The 21,253-nt window shown below is 53.1% G+C and overlaps 1 protein-coding gene across 1 annotated transcript; it reads left to right on the top strand.

The window, feature by feature from the left end:
- The first annotated feature begins 255 nt into the window (after nt 1–255).
- LOC125688184 (serine/arginine repetitive matrix protein 2-like) lies at nt 256–20,890 on the top strand. Its single transcript, XM_048933887.1, has 15 exons — nt 256–269; nt 989–1,611; nt 2,448–3,101; nt 3,938–4,591; nt 5,428–6,081; nt 6,915–7,568; nt 8,405–9,058; nt 9,895–10,548; nt 11,385–12,038; nt 12,875–13,528; nt 14,365–15,018; nt 15,855–16,508; nt 17,345–17,998; nt 18,835–19,488; nt 20,325–20,890. Exons 1-15 carry the CDS (start codon nt 256–258, stop codon nt 20,888–20,890), a joined length of 9,051 nt encoding a protein of 3,016 aa, XP_048789844.1.
- The last annotated feature ends 363 nt before the right edge of the window (nt 20,891–21,253 follow it).

Below are 21,253 nucleotides of genomic sequence, written 5' to 3'. Positions count from 1 at the left end.
GCCGCCAAGAAAAGAAAGGTTGGGGAGCTAGCCTGGAGGAGTCCAGGCCTGCTATCCAGCATGAAAACGGACCCCGCCGGGGGACAAAAGCTGAGCATCCTTGCCTGGGCAGGAGGAAAGGGTAGCTACCGGGCATGCTGCTCCCTCCCTCCCTCCACGAGACATGCCAGTTCTCCGCTAGCTACGCCAGAGGACTAGCCCGGGGCTGCTAGCCAGAACAAACATCTCTCTGGACGGGGGAAAGAGCTCCTAGGCATGCCGGGGAGGAGGTAAGGGTAGCTACCGGGCATGGATCTACCCAGCCATCACACGAGAAGCCTGAAGACCACCGCAAGTGATCAAGAAGCAAGGACAGCCAGGAGGCGCCAACCCATCTCTGCCTCTGAAGAAAGACCTGCAAAGCCATCCAGCACAGGAGGAAAGCCGAGGGACGAGGCTTGAGTTAAACGAGTCGGGAAAGAAGAGACCAACACAATCCACAGAGATCCCATCAGGGAAGTGAAGGCAAGGTCACAGGAAAGGGACGGGCAAGGCGACAAGGAACGGAAAGGAAGGGAAGGAAAAGGAGCACGAAAAGAAAGGAAAAAAAGCCAAAAGCGAGGGAAAGCAAAAGAAAATTCATTCCCAAAGAGCAGAAAAGGAATGCATCTAGCAAGGAATGAAAAGCATGCAAAGAAAGGGAGCGTGGAGTAAAGAACCAACACCAGTGAAAAACAAACCATGCAAAGGCAAGCAAGAGGAGCAGCAAAGGAATCTGCAAACACAAGGAGAGTAAAGAAAAGGAATTCAGCAAACTGACGCAATGCAAGGCAAAAGCAATGACAAAAGGGAAAAGAAAGGAAATGTCAAAATGCAAAGGAAAACAACTCCGAGAGAAAGGGCCAATCGCAGAGCTTGCCACATCACTGCAAAGGGCAGCCAAGCAGGAGGAAAGAAACAAAACTTGAAGCATTCTAGCAAATAACACACACAACCTCCTCCTGAAAAGAAACAGTCAAAGCAAGCAAGTGGAAAAAGCCAACTCGGGAGGACCCACTGGGACGTCCCACAAATCCTCCCCCAGCAGAAAGAAACCCTCGCCAGCACCAACCTCGGAGCACTCACGGGCGGCCACGGAAGATTTGGGCTCCCATCCCAGAAGGCCTGCACCACGCAGGACATGCTCAGGACACGCTCGGTCCACGGCTGCCACAGCACCTCGGCAGGAGGAGAAAAGCCTTGCTGGACAGGCAACGCCGACTGCTTTGGAGTCTCTCTCGGACACGCTGCATCCTCCAAGAGAAACAGCAAACGACACACAACGGCTAGCCAACAACACTGGCCCAACAACTGGCAGGGCCGCTAATGAGGCCAGCAACAAAACATTCCAGAGTACCACTCGTGCAGGAAACAGCATAAAGAAACTGACTGCAGCTGCACGCCGGCAGAAAACAGTGAAAGAAACCACGGCCACGGGGAATTCACATGATCCACCAGGAATACACCTACCTGCCGCCAAGAAAAGAAAGGTTGGGGAGCTAGCCTGGAGGAGTCCAGGCCTGCTATCCAGCATGAAAACGGACCCCGCCGGGGGACAAAAGCTGAGCATCCTTGCCTGGGCAGGAGGAAAGGGTAGCTACCGGGCATGCTGCTCCCTCCCTCCCTCCACGAGACATGCCAGTTCTCCGCTAGCTACGCCAGAGGACTAGCCCGGGGCTGCTAGCCAGAACAAACATCTCTCTGGACGGGGGAAAGAGCTCCTAGGCATGCCGGGGAGGAGGTAAGGGTAGCTACCGGGCATGGATCTACCCAGCCATCACACGAGAAGCCTGAAGACCACCGCAAGTGATCAAGAAGCAAGGACAGCCAGGAGGCGCCAACCCATCTCTGCCTCTGAAGAAAGACCTGCAAAGCCATCCAGCACAGGAGGAAAGCCGAGGGACGAGGCTTGAGTTAAACGAGTCGGGAAAGAAGAGACCAACACAATCCACAGAGATCCCATCAGGGAAGTGAAGGCAAGGTCACAGGAAAGGGACGGGCAAGGCGACAAGGAACGGAAAGGAAGGGAAGGAAAAGGAGCACGAAAAGAAAGGAAAAAAAGCCAAAAGCGAGGGAAAGCAAAAGAAAATTCATTCCCAAAGAGCAGAAAAGGAATGCATCTAGCAAGGAATGAAAAGCATGCAAAGAAAGGGAGCGTGGAGTAAAGAACCAACACCAGTGAAAAACAAACCATGCAAAGGCAAGCAAGAGGAGCAGCAAAGGAATCTGCAAACACAAGGAGAGTAAAGAAAAGGAATTCAGCAAACTGATGCAATGCAAGGCAAAAGCAATGACAAAAGGGAAAAGAAAGGAAATGTCAAAATGCAAAGGAAAACAACTCCGAGAGAAAGGGCCAATCGCAGAGCTTGCCACATCACTGCAAAGGGCAGCCAAGCAGGAGGAAAGAAACAAAACTTGAAGCATTCTAGCAAATAACACACACAACCTCCTCCTGAAAAGAAACAGTCAAAGCAAGCAAGTGGAAAAAGCCAACTCGGGAGGACCCACTGGGACGTCCCACAAATCCTCCCCCAGCAGAAAGAAACCCTCGCCAGCACCAACCTCGGAGCACTCACGGGCGGCCACGGAAGATTTGGGCTCCCATCCCAGAAGGCCTGCACCACGCAGGACATGCTCAGGACACGCTCGGTCCACGGCTGCCACAGCACCTCGGCAGGAGGAGAAAAGCCTTGCTGGACAGGCAACGCCGACTGCTTTGGAGTCTCTCTCGGACACGCTGCATCCTCCAAGAGAAACAGCAAACGACACACAACGGCTAGCCAACAACACTGGCCCAACAACTGGCAGGGCCGCTAATGAGGCCAGCAACAAAACATTCCGGAGTACCACTCGTGCAGGAAACAGCATAAAGAAACTGACTGCAGCTGCACGCCGGCAGAAAACAGTGAAAGAAACCACGGCCACGGGGAATTCACATGATCCACCAGGAATACACCTACCTGCCGCCAAGAAAAGAAAGGTTGGGGAGCTAGCCTGGAGGAGTCCAGGCCTGCTATCCAGCATGAAAACGGACCCCGCCGGGGGACAAAAGCTGAGCATCCTTGCCTGGGCAGGAGGAAAGGGTAGCTACCGGGCGTGCTGCTCCCTCCCTCCCTCCACGAGACATGCCAGTTCTCCGCTAGCTACGCCAGAGGACTAGCCCGGGGCTGCTAGCCAGAACAAACATCTCTCTGGACGGGGGAAAGAGCTCCTAGGCATGCCGGGGAGGAGGTAAGGGTAGCTACCGGGCATGGATCTACCCAGCCATCACACGAGAAGCCTGAAGACCACCGCAAGTGATGAAGAAGCAAGGACAGCCAGGAGGCGCCAACCCATCTCTGCCTCTGAAGAAAGACCTGCAAAGCCATCCAGCACAGGAGGAAAGCCGAGGGACGAGGCTTGAGTTAAACGAGTCGGGAAAGAAGAGACCAACACAATCCACAGAGATCCCATCAGGGAAGTGAAGGCAAGGTCACAGGAAAGGGACGGGCAAGGCGACAAGGAACGGAAAGGAAGGGAAGGAAAAGGAGCACGAAAAGAAAGGAAAAAAAGCCAAAAGCGAGGGAAAGCAAAAGAAAATTCATTCCCAAAGAGCAGAAAAGGAATGCATCTAGCAAGGAATGAAAAGCATGCAAAGAAAGGGAGCGTGGAGTAAAGAACCAACACCAGTGAAAAACAAACCATGCAAAGGCAAGCAAGAGGAGCAGCAAAGGAATCTGCAAACACAAGGAGAGTAAAGAAAAGGAATTCAGCAAACTGACGCAATGCAAGGCAAAAGCAATGACAAAAGGGAAAAGAAAGGAAATGTCAAAATGCAAAGGAAAACAACTCCGAGAGAAAAGGCCAATCGCAGAGCTTGCCACATCACTGCAAAGGGCAGCCAAGCAGGAGGAAAGAAACAAAACTTGAAGCATTCTAGCAAATAACACACACAACCTCCTCCTGAAAAGAAACAGTCAAAGCAAGCAAGTGGAAAAAGCCAACTCGGGAGGACCCACTGGGACGTCCCACAAATCCTCCCCCAGCAGAAAGAAACCCTCGCCAGCACCAACCTCGGAGCACTCACGGGCGGCCACGGAAGATTTGGGCTCCCATCCCAGAAGGCCTGCACCACGCAGGACATGCTCAGGACACGCTCGGTCCACGGCTGCCACAGCACCTCGGCAGGAGGAGAAAAGCCTTGCTGGACAGGCAACGCCGACTGCTTTGGAGTCTCTCTCGGACACGCTGCATCCTCCAAGAGAAACAGCAAACGACACACAACGGCTAGCCAACAACACTGGCCCAACAACTGGCAGGGCCGCTAATGAGGCCAGCAACAAAACATTCCGGAGTACCACTCGTGCAGGAAACAGCATAAAGAAACTGACTGCAGCTGCACGCCGGCAGAAAACAGTGAAAGAAACCACGGCCACGGGGAATTCACATGATCCACCAGGAATACACCTACCTGCCGCCAAGAAAAGAAAGGTTGGGGAGCTAGCCTGGAGGAGTCCAGGCCTGCTATCCAGCATGAAAACGGACCCCGCCGGGGGACAAAAGCTGAGCATCCTTGCCTGGGCAGGAGGAAAGGGTAGCTACCGGGCGTGCTGCTCCCTCCCTCCCTCCACGAGACATGCCAGTTCTCCGCTAGCTACGCCAGAGGACTAGCCCGGGGCTGCTAGCCAGAACAAACATCTCTCTGGACGGGGGAAAGAGCTCCTAGGCATGCCGGGGAGGAGGTAAGGGTAGCTACCGGGCATGGATCTACCCAGCCATCACACGAGAAGCCTGAAGACCACCGCAAGTGATCAAGAAGCAAGGACAGCCAGGAGGCGCCAACCCATCTCTGCCACTGAAGAAAGACCTGCAAAGCCATCCAGCACAGGAGGAAAGCCGAGGGACGAGGCTTGAGTTAAACGAGTCGGGAAAGAAGAGACCAACACAATCCACAGAGATCCCATCAGGGAAGTGAAGGCAAGGTCACAGGAAAGGGATGGGCAAGGCGACAAGGAACGGAAAGGAAGGGAAGGAAAAGGAGCACGAAAAGAAAGGAAAAAAAGCCAAAAGCGAGGGAAAGCAAAAGAAAATTCATTCCCAAAGAGCAGAAAAGGAATGCATCTAGCAAGGAATGAAAAGCATGCAAAGAAAGGGAGCGTGGAGTAAAGAACCAACACCAGTGAAAAACAAACCATGCAAAGGCAAGCAAGAGGAGCAGCAAAGGAATCTGCAAACACAAGGAGAGTAATGAAAAGGAATTCAGCAAACTGACGCAATGCAAGGCAAAAGCAATGACAAAAGGGAAAAGAAAGGAAATGTCAAAATGCAAAGGAAAACAACTCCGAGAGAAAGGGCCAATCGCAGAGCTTGCCACATCACTGCAAAGGGCAGCCAAGCAGGAGGAAAGAAACAAAACTTGAAGCATTCTAGCAAATAACACACACAACCTCCTCCTGAAAAGAAACAGTCAAAGCAAGCAAGTGGAAAAAGCCAACTCGGGAGGACCCACTGGGACATCCCACAAATCCTCCCCCAGCAGAAAGAAACCCTCGCCAGCACCAACCTCGGAGCACTCACGGGCGGCCACGGAAGATTTGGGCTCCCATCCCAGAAGGCCTGCACCACGCAGGACATGCTCAGGACACGCTCGGTCCACGGCTGCCACAGCACCTCGGCAGGAGGAGAAAAGCCTTGCTGGACAGGCAACGCTGACTGCTTTGGAGTCTCTCTCGGACACGCTGCATCCTCCAAGAGAAACAGCAAACGACACACAACGGCTAGCCAACAACACTGGCCCAACAACTGGCAGGGCCGCTAATGAGGCCAGCAACAAAACATTCCGGAGTACCACTCGTGCAGGAAACAGCATAAAGAAACTGACTGCAGCTGCACGCCGGCAGAAAACAGTGAAAGAAACCACGGCCACGGGGAATTCACATGATCCACCAGGAATACACCTACCTGCCGCCAAGAAAAGAAAGGTTGGGGAGCTAGCCTGGAGGAGTCCAGGCCTGCTATCCAGCATGAAAACGGACCCCGCCGGGGGACAAAAGCTGAGCATCCTTGCCTGGGCAGGAGGAAAGGGTAGCTACCGGGCATGCTCCCTCCCTCCCTCCACGAGACATGCCAGTTCTCCGCTAGCTACGCCAGAGGACTAGCCCGGGGCTGCTAGCCAGAACAAACATCTCTCTGGACGGGGGAAAGAGCTCCTAGGCATGCCGGGGAGGAGGTAAGGGTAGCTACCGGGCATGGATCTACCCAGCCATCACACGAGAAGCCTGAAGACCACCGCAAGTGATGAAGAAGCAAGGACAGCCAGGAGGCGCCAACCCATCTCTGCCACTGAAGAAAGACCTGCAAAGCCATCCAGCACAGGAGGAAAGCCGAGGGACGAGGCTTGAGTTAAACGAGTCGGGAAAGAAGAGACCAACACAATCCACAGAGATCCCATCAGGGAAGTGAAGGCAAGGTCACAGGAAAGGGACGGGCAAGGCGACAAGGAACGGAAAGGAAGGGAAGGAAAAGGAGCACGAAAAGAAAGGAAAAAAAGCCAAAAGCGAGGGAAAGCAAAAGAAAATTCATTCCCAAAGAGCAGAAAAGGAATGCATCTAGCAAGGAATGAAAAGCATGCAAAGAAAGGGAGCGTGGAGTAAAGAACCAACACCAGTGAAAAACAAACCATGCAAAGGCAAGCAAGAGGAGCAGCAAAGGAATCTGCAAACACAAGGAGAGTAAAGAAAAGGAATTCAGCAAACTGACGCAATGCAAGGCAAAAGCAATGACAAAAGGGAAAAGAAAGGAAATGTCAAAATGCAAAGGAAAACAACTCCGAGAGAAAGGGCCAATCGCAGAGCTTGCCACATCACTGCAAAGGGCAGCCAAGCAGGAGGAAAGAAACAAAACTTGAAGCATTCTAGCAAATAACACACACAACCTCCTCCTGAAAAGAAACAGTCAAAGCAAGCAAGTGGAAAAAGCCAACTCGGGAGGACCCACTGGGACGTCCCACAAATCCTCCCCCAGCAGAAAGAAACCCTCGCCAGCACCAACCTCGGAGCACTCACGGGCGGCCACGGAAGATTTGGGCTCCCATCCCAGAAGGCCTGCACCACGCAGGACATGCTCAGGACACGCTCGGTCCACGGCTGCCACAGCACCTCGGCAGGAGGAGAAAAGCCTTGCTGGACAGGCAACGCCGACTGCTTTGGAGTCTCTCTCGGACACGCTGCATCCTCCAAGAGAAACAGCAAACGACACACAACGGCTAGCCAACAACACTGGCCCAACAACTGGCAGGGCTGCTAATGAGGCCAGCAACAAAACATTCCGGAGTACCACTCGTGCAGGAAACAGCATAAAGAAACTGACTGCAGCTGCACGCCGGCAGAAAACAGTGAAAGAAACCACGGCCACGGGGAATTCACATGATCCACCAGGAATACACCTACCTGCCGCCAAGAAAAGAAAGGTTGGGGAGCTAGCCTGGAGGAGTCCAGGCCTGCTATCCAGCATGAAAACGGACCCCGCCGGGGGACAAAAGCTGAGCATCCTTGCCTGGGCAGGAGGAAAGGGTAGCTACCGGGCGTGCTGCTCCCTCCCTCCCTCCACGAGACATGCCAGTTCTCCGCTAGCTACGCCAGAGGACTAGCCCGGGGCTGCTAGCCAGAACAAACATCTCTCTGGACGGGGGAAAGAGCTCCTAGGCATGCCGGGGAGGAGGTAAGGGTAGCTACCGGGCATGGATCTACCCAGCCATCACACGAGAAGCCTGAAGACCACCGCAAGTGATCAAGAAGCAAGGACAGCCAGGAGGCGCCAACCCATCTCTGCCTCTGAAGAAAGACCTGCAAAGCCATCCAGCACAGGAGGAAAGCCGAGGGACGAGGCTTGAGTTAAACGAGTCGGGAAAGAAGAGACCAACACAATCCACAGAGATCCCATCAGGGAAGTGAAGGCAAGGTCACAGGAAAGGGATGGGCAAGGCGACAAGGAACGGAAAGGAAGGGAAGGAAAAGGAGCACGAAAAGAAAGGAAAAAAAGCCAAAAGCGAGGGAAAGCAAAAGAAAATTCATTCCCAAAGAGCAGAAAAGGAATGCATCTAGCAAGGAATGAAAAGCATGCAAAGAAAGGGAGCGCGGAGTAAAGAACCAACACCAGTGAAAAACAAACCATGCAAAGGCAAGCAAGAGGAGCAGCAAAGGAATCTGCAAACACAAGGAGAGTAATGAAAAGGAATTCAGCAAACTGACGCAATGCAAGGCAAAAGCAATGACAAAAGGGAAAAGAAAGGAAATGTCAAAATGCAAAGGAAAACAACTCCGAGAGAAAGGGCCAATCGCAGAGCTTGCCACATCACTGCAAAGGGCAGCCAAGCAGGAGGAAAGAAACAAAACTTGAAGCATTCTAGCAAATAACACACACAACCTCCTCCTGAAAAGAAACAGTCAAAGCAAGCAAGTGGAAAAAGCCAACTCGGGAGGACCCACTGGGACGTCCCACAAATCCTCCCCCAGCAGAAAGAAACCCTCGCCAGCACCAACCTCGGAGCACTCACGGGCGGCCACGGAAGATTTGGGCTCCCATCCCAGAAGGCCTGCACCACGCAGGACATGCTCAGGACACGCTCGGTCCACGGCTGCCACAGCACCTCGGCAGGAGGAGAAAAGCCTTGCTGGACAGGCAACGCCGACTGCTTTGGAGTCTCTCTCGGACACGCTGCATCCTCCAAGAGAAACAGCAAACGACACACAACGGCTAGCCAACAACACTGGCCCAACAACTGGCAGGGCCGCTAATGAGGCCAGCAACAAAACATTCCGGAGTACCACTCGTGCAGGAAACAGCATAAAGAAACTGACTGCAGCTGCACGCCGGCAGAAAACAGTGAAAGAAACCACGGCCACGGGGAATTCACATGATCCACCAGGAATACACCTACCTGCCGCCAAGAAAAGAAAGGTTGGGGAGCTAGCCTGGAGGAGTCCAGGCCTGCTATCCAGCATGAAAACGGACCCCGCCGGGGGACAAAAGCTGAGCATCCTTGCCTGGGCAGGAGGAAAGGGTAGCTACCGGGCGTGCTGCTCCCTCCCTCCCTCCACGAGACATGCCAGTTCTCCGCTAGCTACTCCAGAGGACTAGCCCGGGGCTGCTAGCCAGAACAAACATCTCTCTGGACGGGGGAAAGAGCTCCTAGGCATGCCGGGGAGGAGGTAAGGGTAGCTACCGGGCATGGATCTACCCAGCCATCACACGAGAAGCCTGAAGACCACCGCAAGTGATCAAGAAGCAAGGACAGCCAGGAGGCGCCAACCCATCTCTGCCACTGAAGAAAGACCTGCAAAGCCATCCAGCACAGGAGGAAAGCCGAGGGACGAGGCTTGAGTTAAACGAGTCGGGAAAGAAGAGACCAACACAATCCACAGAGATCCCATCAGGGAAGTGAAGGCAAGGTCACAGGAAAGGGACGGGCAAGGCGACAAGGAACGGAAAGGAAGGGAAGGAAAAGGAGCACGAAAAGAAAGGAAAAAAAGCCAAAAGCGAGGGAAAGCAAAAGAAAATTCATTCCCAAAGAGCAGAAAAGGAATGCATCTAGCAAGGAATGAAAAGCATGCAAAGAAAGGGAGCGTGGAGTAAAGAACCAACACCAGTGAAAAACAAACCATGCAAAGGCAAGCAAGAGGAGCAGCAAAGGAATCTGCAAACACAAGGAGAGTAATGAAAAGGAATTCAGCAAACTGACGCAATGCAAGGCAAAAGCAATGACAAAAGGGAAAAGAAAGGAAATGTCAAAATGCAAAGGAAAACAACTCCGAGAGAAAGGGCCAATCGCAGAGCTTGCCACATCACTGCAAAGGGCAGCCAAGCAGGAGGAAAGAAACAAAACTTGAAGCATTCTAGCAAATAACACACACAACCTCCTCCTGAAAAGAAACAGTCAAAGCAAGCAAGTGGAAAAAGCCAACTCGGGAGGACCCACTGGGACGTCCCACAAATCCTCCCCCAGCAGAAAGAAACCCTCGCCAGCACCAACCTCGGAGCACTCACGGGCGGCCACGGAAGATTTGGGCTCCCATCCCAGAAGGCCTGCACCACGCAGGACATGCTCAGGACACGCTCGGTCCACGGCTGCCACAGCACCTCGGCAGGAGGAGAAAAGCCTTGCTGGACAGGCAACGCCGACTGCTTTGGAGTCTCTCTCGGACACGCTGCATCCTCCAAGAGAAACAGCAAACGACACACAACGGCTAGCCAACAACACTGGCCCAACAACTGGCAGGGCCGCTAATGAGGCCAGCAACAAAACATTCCGGAGTACCACTCGTGCAGGAAACAGCATAAAGAAACTGACTGCAGCTGCACGCCGGCAGAAAACAGTGAAAGAAACCACGGCCACGGGGAATTCACATGATCCACCAGGAATACACCTACCTGCCGCCAAGAAAAGAAAGGTTGGGGAGCTAGCCTGGAGGAGTCCAGGCCTGCTATCCAGCATGAAAACGGACCCCGCCGGGGGACAAAAGCTGAGCATCCTTGCCTGGGCAGGAGGAAAGGGTAGCTACCGGGCGTGCTGCTCCCTCCCTCCCTCCACGAGACATGCCAGTTCTCCGCTAGCTACGCCAGAGGACTAGCCCGGGGCTGCTAGCCAGAACAAACATCTCTCTGGACGGGGGAAAGAGCTCCTAGGCATGCCGGGGAGGAGGTAAGGGTAGCTACCGGGCATGGATCTACCCAGCCATCACACGAGAAGCCTGAAGACCACCGCAAGTGATCAAGAAGCAAGGACAGCCAGGAGGCGCCAACCCATCTCTGCCACTGAAGAAAGACCTGCAAAGCCATCCAGCACAGGAGGAAAGCCGAGGGACGAGGCTTGAGTTAAACGAGTCGGGAAAGAAGAGACCAACACAATCCACAGAGATCCCATCAGGGAAGTGAAGGCAAGGTCACAGGAAAGGGACGGGCAAGGCGACAAGGAACGGAAAGGAAGGGAAGGAAAAGGAGCACGAAAAGAAAGGAAAAAAAGCCAAAAGCGAGGGAAAGCAAAAGAAAATTCATTCCCAAAGAGCAGAAAAGGAATGCATCTAGCAAGGAATGAAAAGCATGCAAAGAAAGGGAGCGCGGAGTAAAGAACCAACACCAGTGAAAAACAAACCATGCAAAGGCAAGCAAGAGGAGCAGCAAAGGAATCTGCAAACACAAGGAGAGTAAAGAAAAGGAATTCAGCAAACTGACGCAATGCAAGGCAAAAGCAATGACAAAAGGGAAAAGAAAGGAAATGTCAAAATGCAAAGGAAAACAACTCCGAGAGAAAGGGCCAATCGCAGAGCTTGCCACATCACTGCAAAGGGCAGCCAAGCAGGAGGAAAGAAACAAAACTTGAAGCATTCTAGCAAATAACACACACAACCTCCTCCTGAAAAGAAACAGTCAAAGCAAGCAAGTGGAAAAAGCCAACTCGGGAGGACCCACTGGGACGTCCCACAAATCCTCCCCCAGCAGAAAGAAACCCTCGCCAGCACCAACCTCGGAGCACTCACGGGCGGCCACGGAAGATTTGGGCTCCCATCCCAGAAGGCCTGCACCACGCAGGACATGCTCAGGACACGCTCGGTCCACGGCTGCCACAGCACCTCGGCAGGAGGAGAAAAGCCTTGCTGGACAGGCAACGCCGACTGCTTTGGAGTCTCTCTCGGACACGCTGCATCCTCCAAGAGAAACAGCAAACGACACACAACGGCTAGCCAACAACACTGGCCCAACAACTGGCAGGGCCGCTAATGAGGCCAGCAACAAAACATTCCGGAGTACCACTCGTGCAGGAAACAGCATAAAGAAACTGACTGCAGCTGCACGCCGGCAGAAAACAGTGAAAGAAACCACGGCCACGGGGAATTCACATGATCCACCAGGAATACACCTACCTGCCGCCAAGAAAAGAAAGGTTGGGGAGCTAGCCTGGAGGAGTCCAGGCCTGCTATCCAGCATGAAAACGGACCCCGCCGGGGGACAAAAGCTGAGCATCCTTGCCTGGGCAGGAGGAAAGGGTAGCTACCGGGCGTGCTGCTCCCTCCCTCCCTCCACGAGACATGCCAGTTCTCCGCTAGCTACGCCAGAGGACTAGCCCGGGGCTGCTAGCCAGAACAAACATCTCTCTGGACGGGGGAAAGAGCTCCTAGGCATGCCGGGGAGGAGGTAAGGGTAGCTACCGGGCATGGATCTACCCAGCCATCACACGAGAAGCCTGAAGACCACCGCAAGTGATCAAGAAGCAAGGACAGCCAGGAGGCGCCAACCCATCTCTGCCACTGAAGAAAGACCTGCAAAGCCATCCAGCACAGGAGGAAAGCCGAGGGACGAGGCTTGAGTTAAACGAGTCGGGAAAGAAGAGACCAATACAATCCACAGAGATCCCATCAGGGAAGTGAAGGCAAGGTCACAGGAAAGGGACGGGCAAGGCGACAAGGAACGGAAAGGAAGGGAAGGAAAAGGAGCACAAAAAGAAAGGAAAAAAAGCCAAAAGCGAGGGAAAGCAAAAGAAAATTCATTCCCAAAGAGCAGAAAAGGAATGCATCTAGCAAGGAATGAAAAGCATGCAAAGAAAGGAAGCGCGGAGTAAAGAACCAACACCAGTGAAAAACAAACCATGCAAAGGCAAGCAAGAGGAGCAGCAAAGGAATCTGCAAACACAAGGAGAGTAAAGAAAAGGAATTCAGCAAACTGACGCAATGCAAGGCAAAAGCAATGACAAAAGGGAAAAGAAAGGAAATGTCAAAATGCAAAGGAAAACAACTCCGAGAGAAAGGGCCAATCGCAGAGCTTGCCACATCACTGCAAAGGGCAGCCAAGCAGGAGGAAAGAAACAAAACTTGAAGCATTCTAGCAAATAACACACTCAACCTCCTCCTGAAAAGAAACAGTCAAAGCAAGCAAGTGGAAAAAGCCAACTCGGGAGGACCCACTGGGACGTCCCACAAATCCTCCCCCAGCAGAAAGAAACCCTCGCCAGCACCAACCTCGGAGCACTCACGGGCGGCCACGGAAGATTTGGGCTCCCATCCCAGAAGGCCTGCACCACGCAGGACATGCTCAGGACACGCTCGGCCCACGGCTGCCACAGCACCTCGGCAGGAGGAGAAAAGCCTTGCTGGACAGGCAACGCCGACTGCTTTGGAGTCTCTCTCGGACACGCTGCATCCTCCAAGAGAAACAGCAAACGACACACAACGGCTAGCCAACAACACTGGCCCAACAACTGGCAGGGCCGCTAATGAGGCCAGCAACAAAACATTCCGGAGTACCACTCGTGCAGGAAACAGCATAAAGAAACTGACTGCAGCTGCACGCCGGCAGAAAACAGTGAAAGAAACCACGGCCACGGGGAATTCACATGATCCACCAGGAATACACCTACCTGCCGCCAAGAAAAGAAAGGTTGGGGAGCTAGCCTGGTGGAGTCCAGGCCTGCTATCCAGCATGAAAACGGACCCCGCCGGGGGACAAAAGCTGAGCATCCTTGCCTGGGCAGGAGGAAAGGGTAGCTACCGGGCGTGCTGCTCCCTCCCTCCCTCCACGAGACATGCCAGTTCTCCGCTAGCTACGCCAGAGGACTAGCCCGGGGCTGCTAGCCAGAACAAACATCTCTCTGGACGGGGGAAAGAGCTCCTAGGCATGCCGGGGAGGAGGTAAGGGTAGCTACCGGGCATGGATCTACCCAGCCATCACACGAGAAGCCTGAAGACCACCGCAAGTGATCAAGAAGCAAGGACAGCCAGGAGGCGCCAACCCATCTCTGCCACTGAAGAAAGACCTGCAAAGCCATCCAGCACAGGAGGAAAGCCGAGGGACGAGGCTTGAGTTAAACGAGTCGGGAAAGAAGAGACCAATACAATCCACAGAGATCCCATCAGGGAAGTGAAGGCAAGGTCACAGGAAAGGGACGGGCAAGGCGACAAGGAACGGAAAGGAAGGGAAGGAAAAGGAGCACAAAAAGAAAGGAAAAAAAGCCAAAAGCGAGGGAAAGCAAAAGAAAATTCATTCCCAAAGAGCAGAAAAGGAATGCATCTAGCAAGGAATGAAAAGCATGCAAAGAAAGGAAGCGCGGAGTAAAGAACCAACACCAGTGAAAAACAAACCATGCAAAGGCAAGCAAGAGGAGCAGCAAAGGAATCTGCAAACACAAGGAGAGTAAAGAAAAGGAATTCAGCAAACTGACGCAATGCAAGGCAAAAGCAATGACAAAAGGGAAAAGAAAGGAAATGTCAAAATGCAAAGGAAAACAACTCCGAGAGAAAGGGCCAATCGCAGAGCTTGCCACATCACTGCAAAGGGCAGCCAAGCAGGAGGAAAGAAACAAAACTTGAAGCATTCTAGCAAATAACACACTCAACCTCCTCCTGAAAAGAAACAGTCAAAGCAAGCAAGTGGAAAAAGCCAACTCGGGAGGACCCACTGGGACGTCCCACAAATCCTCCCCCAGCAGAAAGAAACCCTCGCCAGCACCAACCTCGGAGCACTCACGGGCGGCCACGGAAGATTTGGGCTCCCATCCCAGAAGGCCTGCACCACGCAGGACATGCTCAGGACACGCTCGGCCCACGGCTGCCACAGCACCTCGGCAGGAGGAGAAAAGCCTTGCTGGACAGGCAACGCCGACTGCTTTGGAGTCTCTCTCGGACACGCTGCATCCTCCAAGAGAAACAGCAAACGACACACAACGGCTAGCCAACAACACTGGCCCAACAACTGGCAGGGCCGCTAATGAGGCCAGCAACAAAACATTCCGGAGTACCACTCGTGCAGGAAACAGCATAAAGAAACTGACTGCAGCTGCACGCCGGCAGAAAACAGTGAAAGAAACCACGGCCACGGGGAATTCACATGATCCACCAGGAATACACCTACCTGCCGCCAAGAAAAGAAAGGTTGGGGAGCTAGCCTGGTGGAGTCCAGGCCTGCTATCCAGCATGAAAACGGACCCCGCCGGGGGACAAAAGCTGAGCATCCTTGCCTGGGCAGGAGGAAAGGGTAGCTACCGGGCGTGCTGCTCCCTCCCTCCCTCCACGAGACATGCCAGTTCTCCGCTAGCTACCCCAGAGGACTAGCCCGGGGCTGCTAGCCAGAACAAACATCTCTCTGGATGGGGGAAAGAGCTCCTAGGCATGCCGGGGAGGAGGTAAGGGTAGCTACCGGGCATGGATCTACCCAGCCATCACACGAGAAGCCTGAAGACCACCGCAAGTGATCAAGAAGCAAGGACAGCCAGGAGGCGCCAACCCATCTCTGCCACTGAAGAAAGACCTGCAAAGCCATCCAGCACAGGAGGAAAGCCGAGGGACGAGGCTTGAGTTAAACGAGTCGGGAAAGAAGAGACCAATACAATCCACAGAGATCCCATCAGGGAAGTGAAGGCAAGGTCACAGGAAAGGGACGGGCAAGGCGACAAGGAACGGAAAGGAAGGGAAGGAAAAGGAGCACAAAAAGAAAGGAAAAAAAGCCAAAAGCGAGGGAAAGCAAAAGAAAATTCATTCCCAAAGAGCAGAAAAGGAATGCATCTAGCAAGGAATGAAAAGCATGCAAAGAAAGGAAGCGCGGAGTAAAGAACCAACACCAGTGAAAAACAAACCATGCAAAGGCAAGCAAGAGGAGCAGCAAAGGAATCTGCAAACACAAGGAGAGTAAAGAAAAGGAATTCAGCAAACTGACGCAATGCAAGGCAAAAGCAATGACAAAAGGGAAAAGAAAGGAAATGTCAAAATGCAAAGGAAAACAACTCCGAGAGAAAGGGCCAATCGCAGAGCTTGCCACATCACTGCAAAGGGCAGCCAAGCAGGAGGAAAGAAACAAAACTTGAAGCATTCTAGCAAATAACACACTCAACCTCCTCCTGAAAAGAAACAGTCAAAGCAAGCAAGTGGAAAAAGCCAACTCGGGAGGACCCACTGGGACGTCCCACAAATCCTCCCCCAGCAGAAAGAAACCCTCGCCAGCACCAACCTCGGAGCACTCACGGGCGGCCACGGAAGATTTGGGCTCCCATCCCAGAAGGCCTGCACCACGCAGGACATGCTCAGGACACGCTCGGTCCACGGCTGCCACAGCACCTCGGCAGGAGGAGAAAAGCCTTGCTGGACAGGCAACGCCGACTGCTTTGGAGTCTCTCTCGGACACGCTGCATCCTCCAAGAGAAACAGCAAACGACACACAACGGCTAGCCAACAACACTGGCCCAACAACTGGCAGGGCCGCTAATGAGGCCAGCAACAAAACATTCCGGAGTACCACTCGTGCAGGAAACAGCATAAAGAAACTGACTGCAGCTGCACGCCGGCAGAAAACAGTGAAAGAAACCACGGCCACGGGGAATTCACATGATCCACCAGGAATACACCTACCTGCCGCCAAGAAAAGAAAGGTTGGGGAGCTAGCCTGGAGGAGTCCAGGCCTGCTATCCAGCATGAAAACGGACCCCGCCGGGGGACAAAAGCTGAGCATCCTTGCCTGGGCAGGAGGAAAGGGTAGCTACCGGGCGTGCTGCTCCCTCCCTCCCTCCACGAGACATGCCAGTTCTCCGCTAGCTACTCCAGAGGACTAGCCCGGGGCTGCTAGCCAGAACAAACATCTCTCTGGACGGGGGAAAGAGCTCCTAGGCATGCCGGGGAGGAGGTAAGGGTAGCTACCGGGCATGGATCTACCCAGCCATCACACGAGAAGCCTGAAGACCACCGCAAGTGATCAAGAAGCAAGGACAGCCAGGAGGCGCCAACCCATCTCTGCCACTGAAGAAAGACCTGCAAAGCCATCCAGCACAGGAGGAAAGCCGAGGGACGAGGCTTGAGTTAAACGAGTCGGGAAAGAAGAGACCAATACAATCCACAGAGATCCCATCAGGGAAGTGAAGGCAAGGTCACAGGAAAGGGACGGGCAAGGCGACAAGGAACGGAAAGGAAGGGAAGGAAAAGGAGCACAAAAAGAAAGGAAAAAAAGCCAAAAGCGAGGGAAAGCAAAAGAAAATTCATTCCCAAAGAGCAGAAAAGGAATGCATCTAGCAAGGAATGAAAAGCATGCAAAGAAAGGAAGCGCGGAGTAAAGAACCAACACCAGTGAAAAACAAACCATGCAAAGGCAAGCAAGAGGAGCAGCAAAGGAATCTGCAAACACAAGGAGAGTAAAGAAAAGGAATTCAGCAAACTGACGCAATGCAAGGCAAAAGCAATGACAAAAGGGAAAAGAAAGGAAATGTCAAAATGCAAAGGAAAACAACTCCGAGAGAAAGGGCCAATCGCAGAGCTTGCCACATCACAGCAAAGAGCAGCCAAGCAGGAGGAAAGAAACAATACTTGAAGCATTCTAGCAAATAACACACTCAACCTCCTCCTGAAAAGAAACAGTCATAGCAAGCAAGTGGAAAAAGCCAACTCGGGAGGACCCACTGGGACGTCCCACAAATCCTCCCCCAGCAGAAAGAAACCCTCGCCAGCACTAACCTCGGAGCACTCACGGGCGGCCACGGAAGATTTGGGCTCCCATCCCAGAAGGCCTGCACCACGCAGGACATGCTCAGGACACGCTCGGCCCACGGCTGCCACAGCACCTCGGCAGGAGGAGAAAAGCCTTGCTGGACAGGCAACGCCGACTGCTTTGGAGTCTCTCTCGGACACGCTGCATCCTCCAAGAGAAACAGCAAACGACACACAACGGCTAGCCAACAACACTGGCCCAACAACTGGCAGGGCCGCTAATGAGGCCAGCAACAAAACATTCCGGAGTACCACTCGTGCAGGAAACAGCATAAAGAAACTGACTGCAGCTGCACGCCGGCAGAAAACAGTGAAAGAAACCACGGCCACGGGGAATTCACATGATCCACCAGGAATACACCTACCTGCCGCCAAGAAAAGAAAGGTTGGGGAGCTAGCCTGGTGGAGTCCAGGCCTGCTATCCAGCATGAAAACGGACCCCGCCGAGGGACAAAAGCTGAGCATCCTTGCCTGGGCAGGAGGAAAGGGTAGCTACCGGGCGTGCTGCTCCCTCCCTCCCTCCACGAGACATGCCAGTTCTCCGCTAGCTACCCCAGAGGACTAGCCCGGGGCTGCTAGCCAGAACAAACATCTCTCTGGATGGGGGAAAGAGCTCCTAGGCATGCCGGGGAGGAGGTAAGGGTAGCTACCGGGCATGGATCTACCCAGCCATCACACGAGAAGCCTGAAGACCACCGCAAGTGATCAAGAAGCAAGGACAGCCAGGAGGCGCCAACCCATCTCTGCCACTGAAGAAAGACCTGCAAAGCCATCCAGCACAGGAGGAAAGCCGAGGGACGAGGCTTGAGTTAAACGAGTCGGGAAAGAAGAGACCAATACAATCCACAGAGATCCCATCAGGGAAGTGAAGGCAAGGTCACAGGAAAGGGACGGGCAAGGCGACAAGGAACGGAAAGGAAGGGAAGGAAAAGGAGCACAAAAAGAAAGGAAAAAAAGCCAAAAGCGAGGGAAAGCAAAAGAAAATTCATTCCCAAAGAGCAGAAAAGGAATGCATCTAGCAAGGAATGAAAAGCATGCAAAGAAAGGAAGCGCGGAGTAAAGAACCAACACCAGTGAAAAACAAACCATGCAAAGGCAAGCAAGAGGAGCAGCAAAGGAATCTGCAAACACAAGGAGAGTAAAGAAAAGGAATTCAGCAAACTGACGCAATGCAAGGCAAAAGCAATGACAAAAGGGAAAAGAAAGGAAATGTCAAAATGCAAAGGAAAACAACTCCGAGAGAAAGGGCCAATCGCAGAGCTTGCCACATCACTGCAAAGGGCAGCCAAGCAGGAGGAAAGAAACAAAACTTGAAGCATTCTAGCAAATAACACACACAACCTCCTCCTGAAAAGAAACAGTCAAAGCAAGCAAGTGGAAAAAGCCAACTCGGGAGGACCCACTGGGACGTCCCACAAATCCTCCCCCAGCAGAAAGAAACCCTCGCCAGCACCAACCTCGGAGCACTCACGGGCGGCCACGGAAGATTTGGGCTCCCATCCCAGAAGGCCTGCACCACGCAGGACATGCTCAGGACACGCTCGGTCCACGGCTGCCACAGCACCTCGGCAGGAGGAGAAAAGCCTTGCTGGACAGGCAACGCCGACTGCTTTGGAGTCTCTCTCGGACACGCTGCATCCTCCAAGAGAAACAGCAAACGACACACAACGGCTAGCCAACAACACTGGCCCAACAACTGGCAGGGCCGCTAATGAGGCCAGCAACAAAACATTCCGGAGTACCACTCGTGCAGGAAACAGCATAAAGAAACTGACTGCAGCTGCACGCCGGCAGAAAACAGTGAAAGAAACCACGGCCACGGGGAATTCACATGATCCACCAGGAATACACCTACCTGCCGCCAAGAAAAGAAAGGTTGGGGAGCTAGCCTGGAGGAGTCCAGGCCTGCTATCCAGCATGAAAACGGACCCCGCCGGGGGACAAAAGCTGAGCATCCTTGCCTGGGCAGGAGGAAAGGGTAGCTACCGGGCGTGCTGCTCCCTCCCTCCCTCCACGAGACATGCCAGTTCTCCGCTAGCTACTCCAGAGGACTAGCCCGGGGCTGCTAGCCAGAACAAACATCTCTCTGGACGGGGGAAAGAGCTCCTAGGCATGCCGGGGAGGAGGTAAGGGTAGCTACCGGGCATGGATCTACCCAGCCATCACACGAGAAGCCTGAAGACCACCGCAAGTGATCAAGAAGCAAGGACAGCCAGGAGGCGCCAACCCATCTCTGCCACTGAAGAAAGACCTGCAAAGCCATCCAGCACAGGAGGAAAGCCGAGGGACGAGGCTTGAGTTAAACGAGTCGGGAAAGAAGAGACCAATACAATCCACAGAGATCCCATCAGGGAAGTGAAGGCAAGGTCACAGGAAAGGGACGGGCAAGGCGACAAGGAACGGAAAGGAAGGGAAGGAAAAGGAGCACAAAAAGAAAGGAAAAAAAGCCAAAAGCGAGGGAAAGCAAAAGAAAATTCATTCCCAAAGAGCAGAAAAGGAATGCATCTAGCAAGGAATGAAAAGCATGCAAAGAAAGGAAGCGCGGAGTAAAGAACCAACACCAGTGAAAAACAAACCATGCAAAGGCAAGCAAGAGGAGCAGCAAAGGAATCTGCAAACACAAGGAGAGTAAAGAAAAGGAATTCAGCAAACTGACGCAATGCAAGGCAAAAGCAATGACAAAAGGGAAAAGAAAGGAAATGTCAAAATGCAAAGGAAAACAACTCCGAGAGAAAGGGCCAATCGCAGAGCTTGCCACATCACAGCAAAGAGCAGCCAAGCAGGAGGAAAGAAACAATACTTGAAGCATTCTAGCAAATAACACACTCAACCTCCTCCTGAAAAGAAACAGTCATAGCAAGCAAGTGGAAAAAGCCAACTCGGGAGGACCCACTGGGACGTCCCACAAATCCTCCCCCAGCAGAAAGAAACCCTCGCCAGCACTAACCTCGGAGCACTCACGGGCGGCCACGGAAGATTTGGGCTCCCATCCCAGAAGGCCTGCACCACGCAGGACATGCTCAGGACACGCTCGGTCCACGGCTGCCACAGCACCTCGGCAGGAGGAGAAAAGCCTTGCTGGACAGGCAACGCTGACTGCTTTGGAGTCTCTCTCGGACACGCTGCATCCTCCAAGAGAAACAGCAAACGACACACAACGGCTAGCCAACAACACTGGCCCAACAACTGGCAGGGCCGCTAATGAGGCCAGCAACAAAACATTCCGGAGTACCACTCGTGCAGGAAACAGCATAAAGAAACTGACTGCAGCTGCACGCCGGCAGAAAACAGTGAAAGAAACCACGGCCACGGGGAATTCACATGATCCACCAGGAATACACCTACCTGGTTCTAAAGAATGTCATTTTGTTGTGCCATAACATCAGAGGCGTATGTTGGTTGTAATACTGTAGTGTCTTAACCTTCCTACCTATATTCTTTTACATGTTGTTGCTTTGCAACTTGTGGCAGCAGAGGAGCAGTCACACACAGCAGTCGATGCCTCCTTGCTGTGGAGTTACACACACACGCACTTACTGCCTTGCCCTCAGCATGTCTCCTGACCCGTAGCTGCATTCCCAGAGGCTTTCTGTAAGCATGTGGGTGGGGCTGCCGTTGCCTCAGAAGCGGCCATGCCACTTCAGCCTCTCTCGCAAGAGCTGGTATCCGGTGCAGGTTCACTCTCCTCTCTCGGTTTTTCCCATGGAAAGGAAAACAGCCAAAACTCTTCTGTATCTTGTGAT

Source organism: Lagopus muta, chromosome 1 (genome assembly GCF_023343835.1).
Source record: "Lagopus muta isolate bLagMut1 chromosome 1, bLagMut1 primary, whole genome shotgun sequence".
Lineage (NCBI taxonomy): Eukaryota > Metazoa > Chordata > Aves > Galliformes > Phasianidae > Lagopus > Lagopus muta.
The sequence above is the reverse complement of the archived record's forward strand: the minus strand, read 5'-3'. Positions and strand labels throughout refer to the sequence as shown.

Coding starts and splice junctions, on each gene's coding strand:
- LOC125688184 (XM_048933887.1), top strand. Junction 6,082..6,914: donor TGCCTGGGCAGGAGGAAAGG/GTAGCTACCGGG, acceptor GAAGCATTCTAG/CAAATAACACACACAACCTC. Junction 10,549..11,384: donor TGCCTGGGCAGGAGGAAAGG/GTAGCTACCGGG, acceptor GAAGCATTCTAG/CAAATAACACACACAACCTC.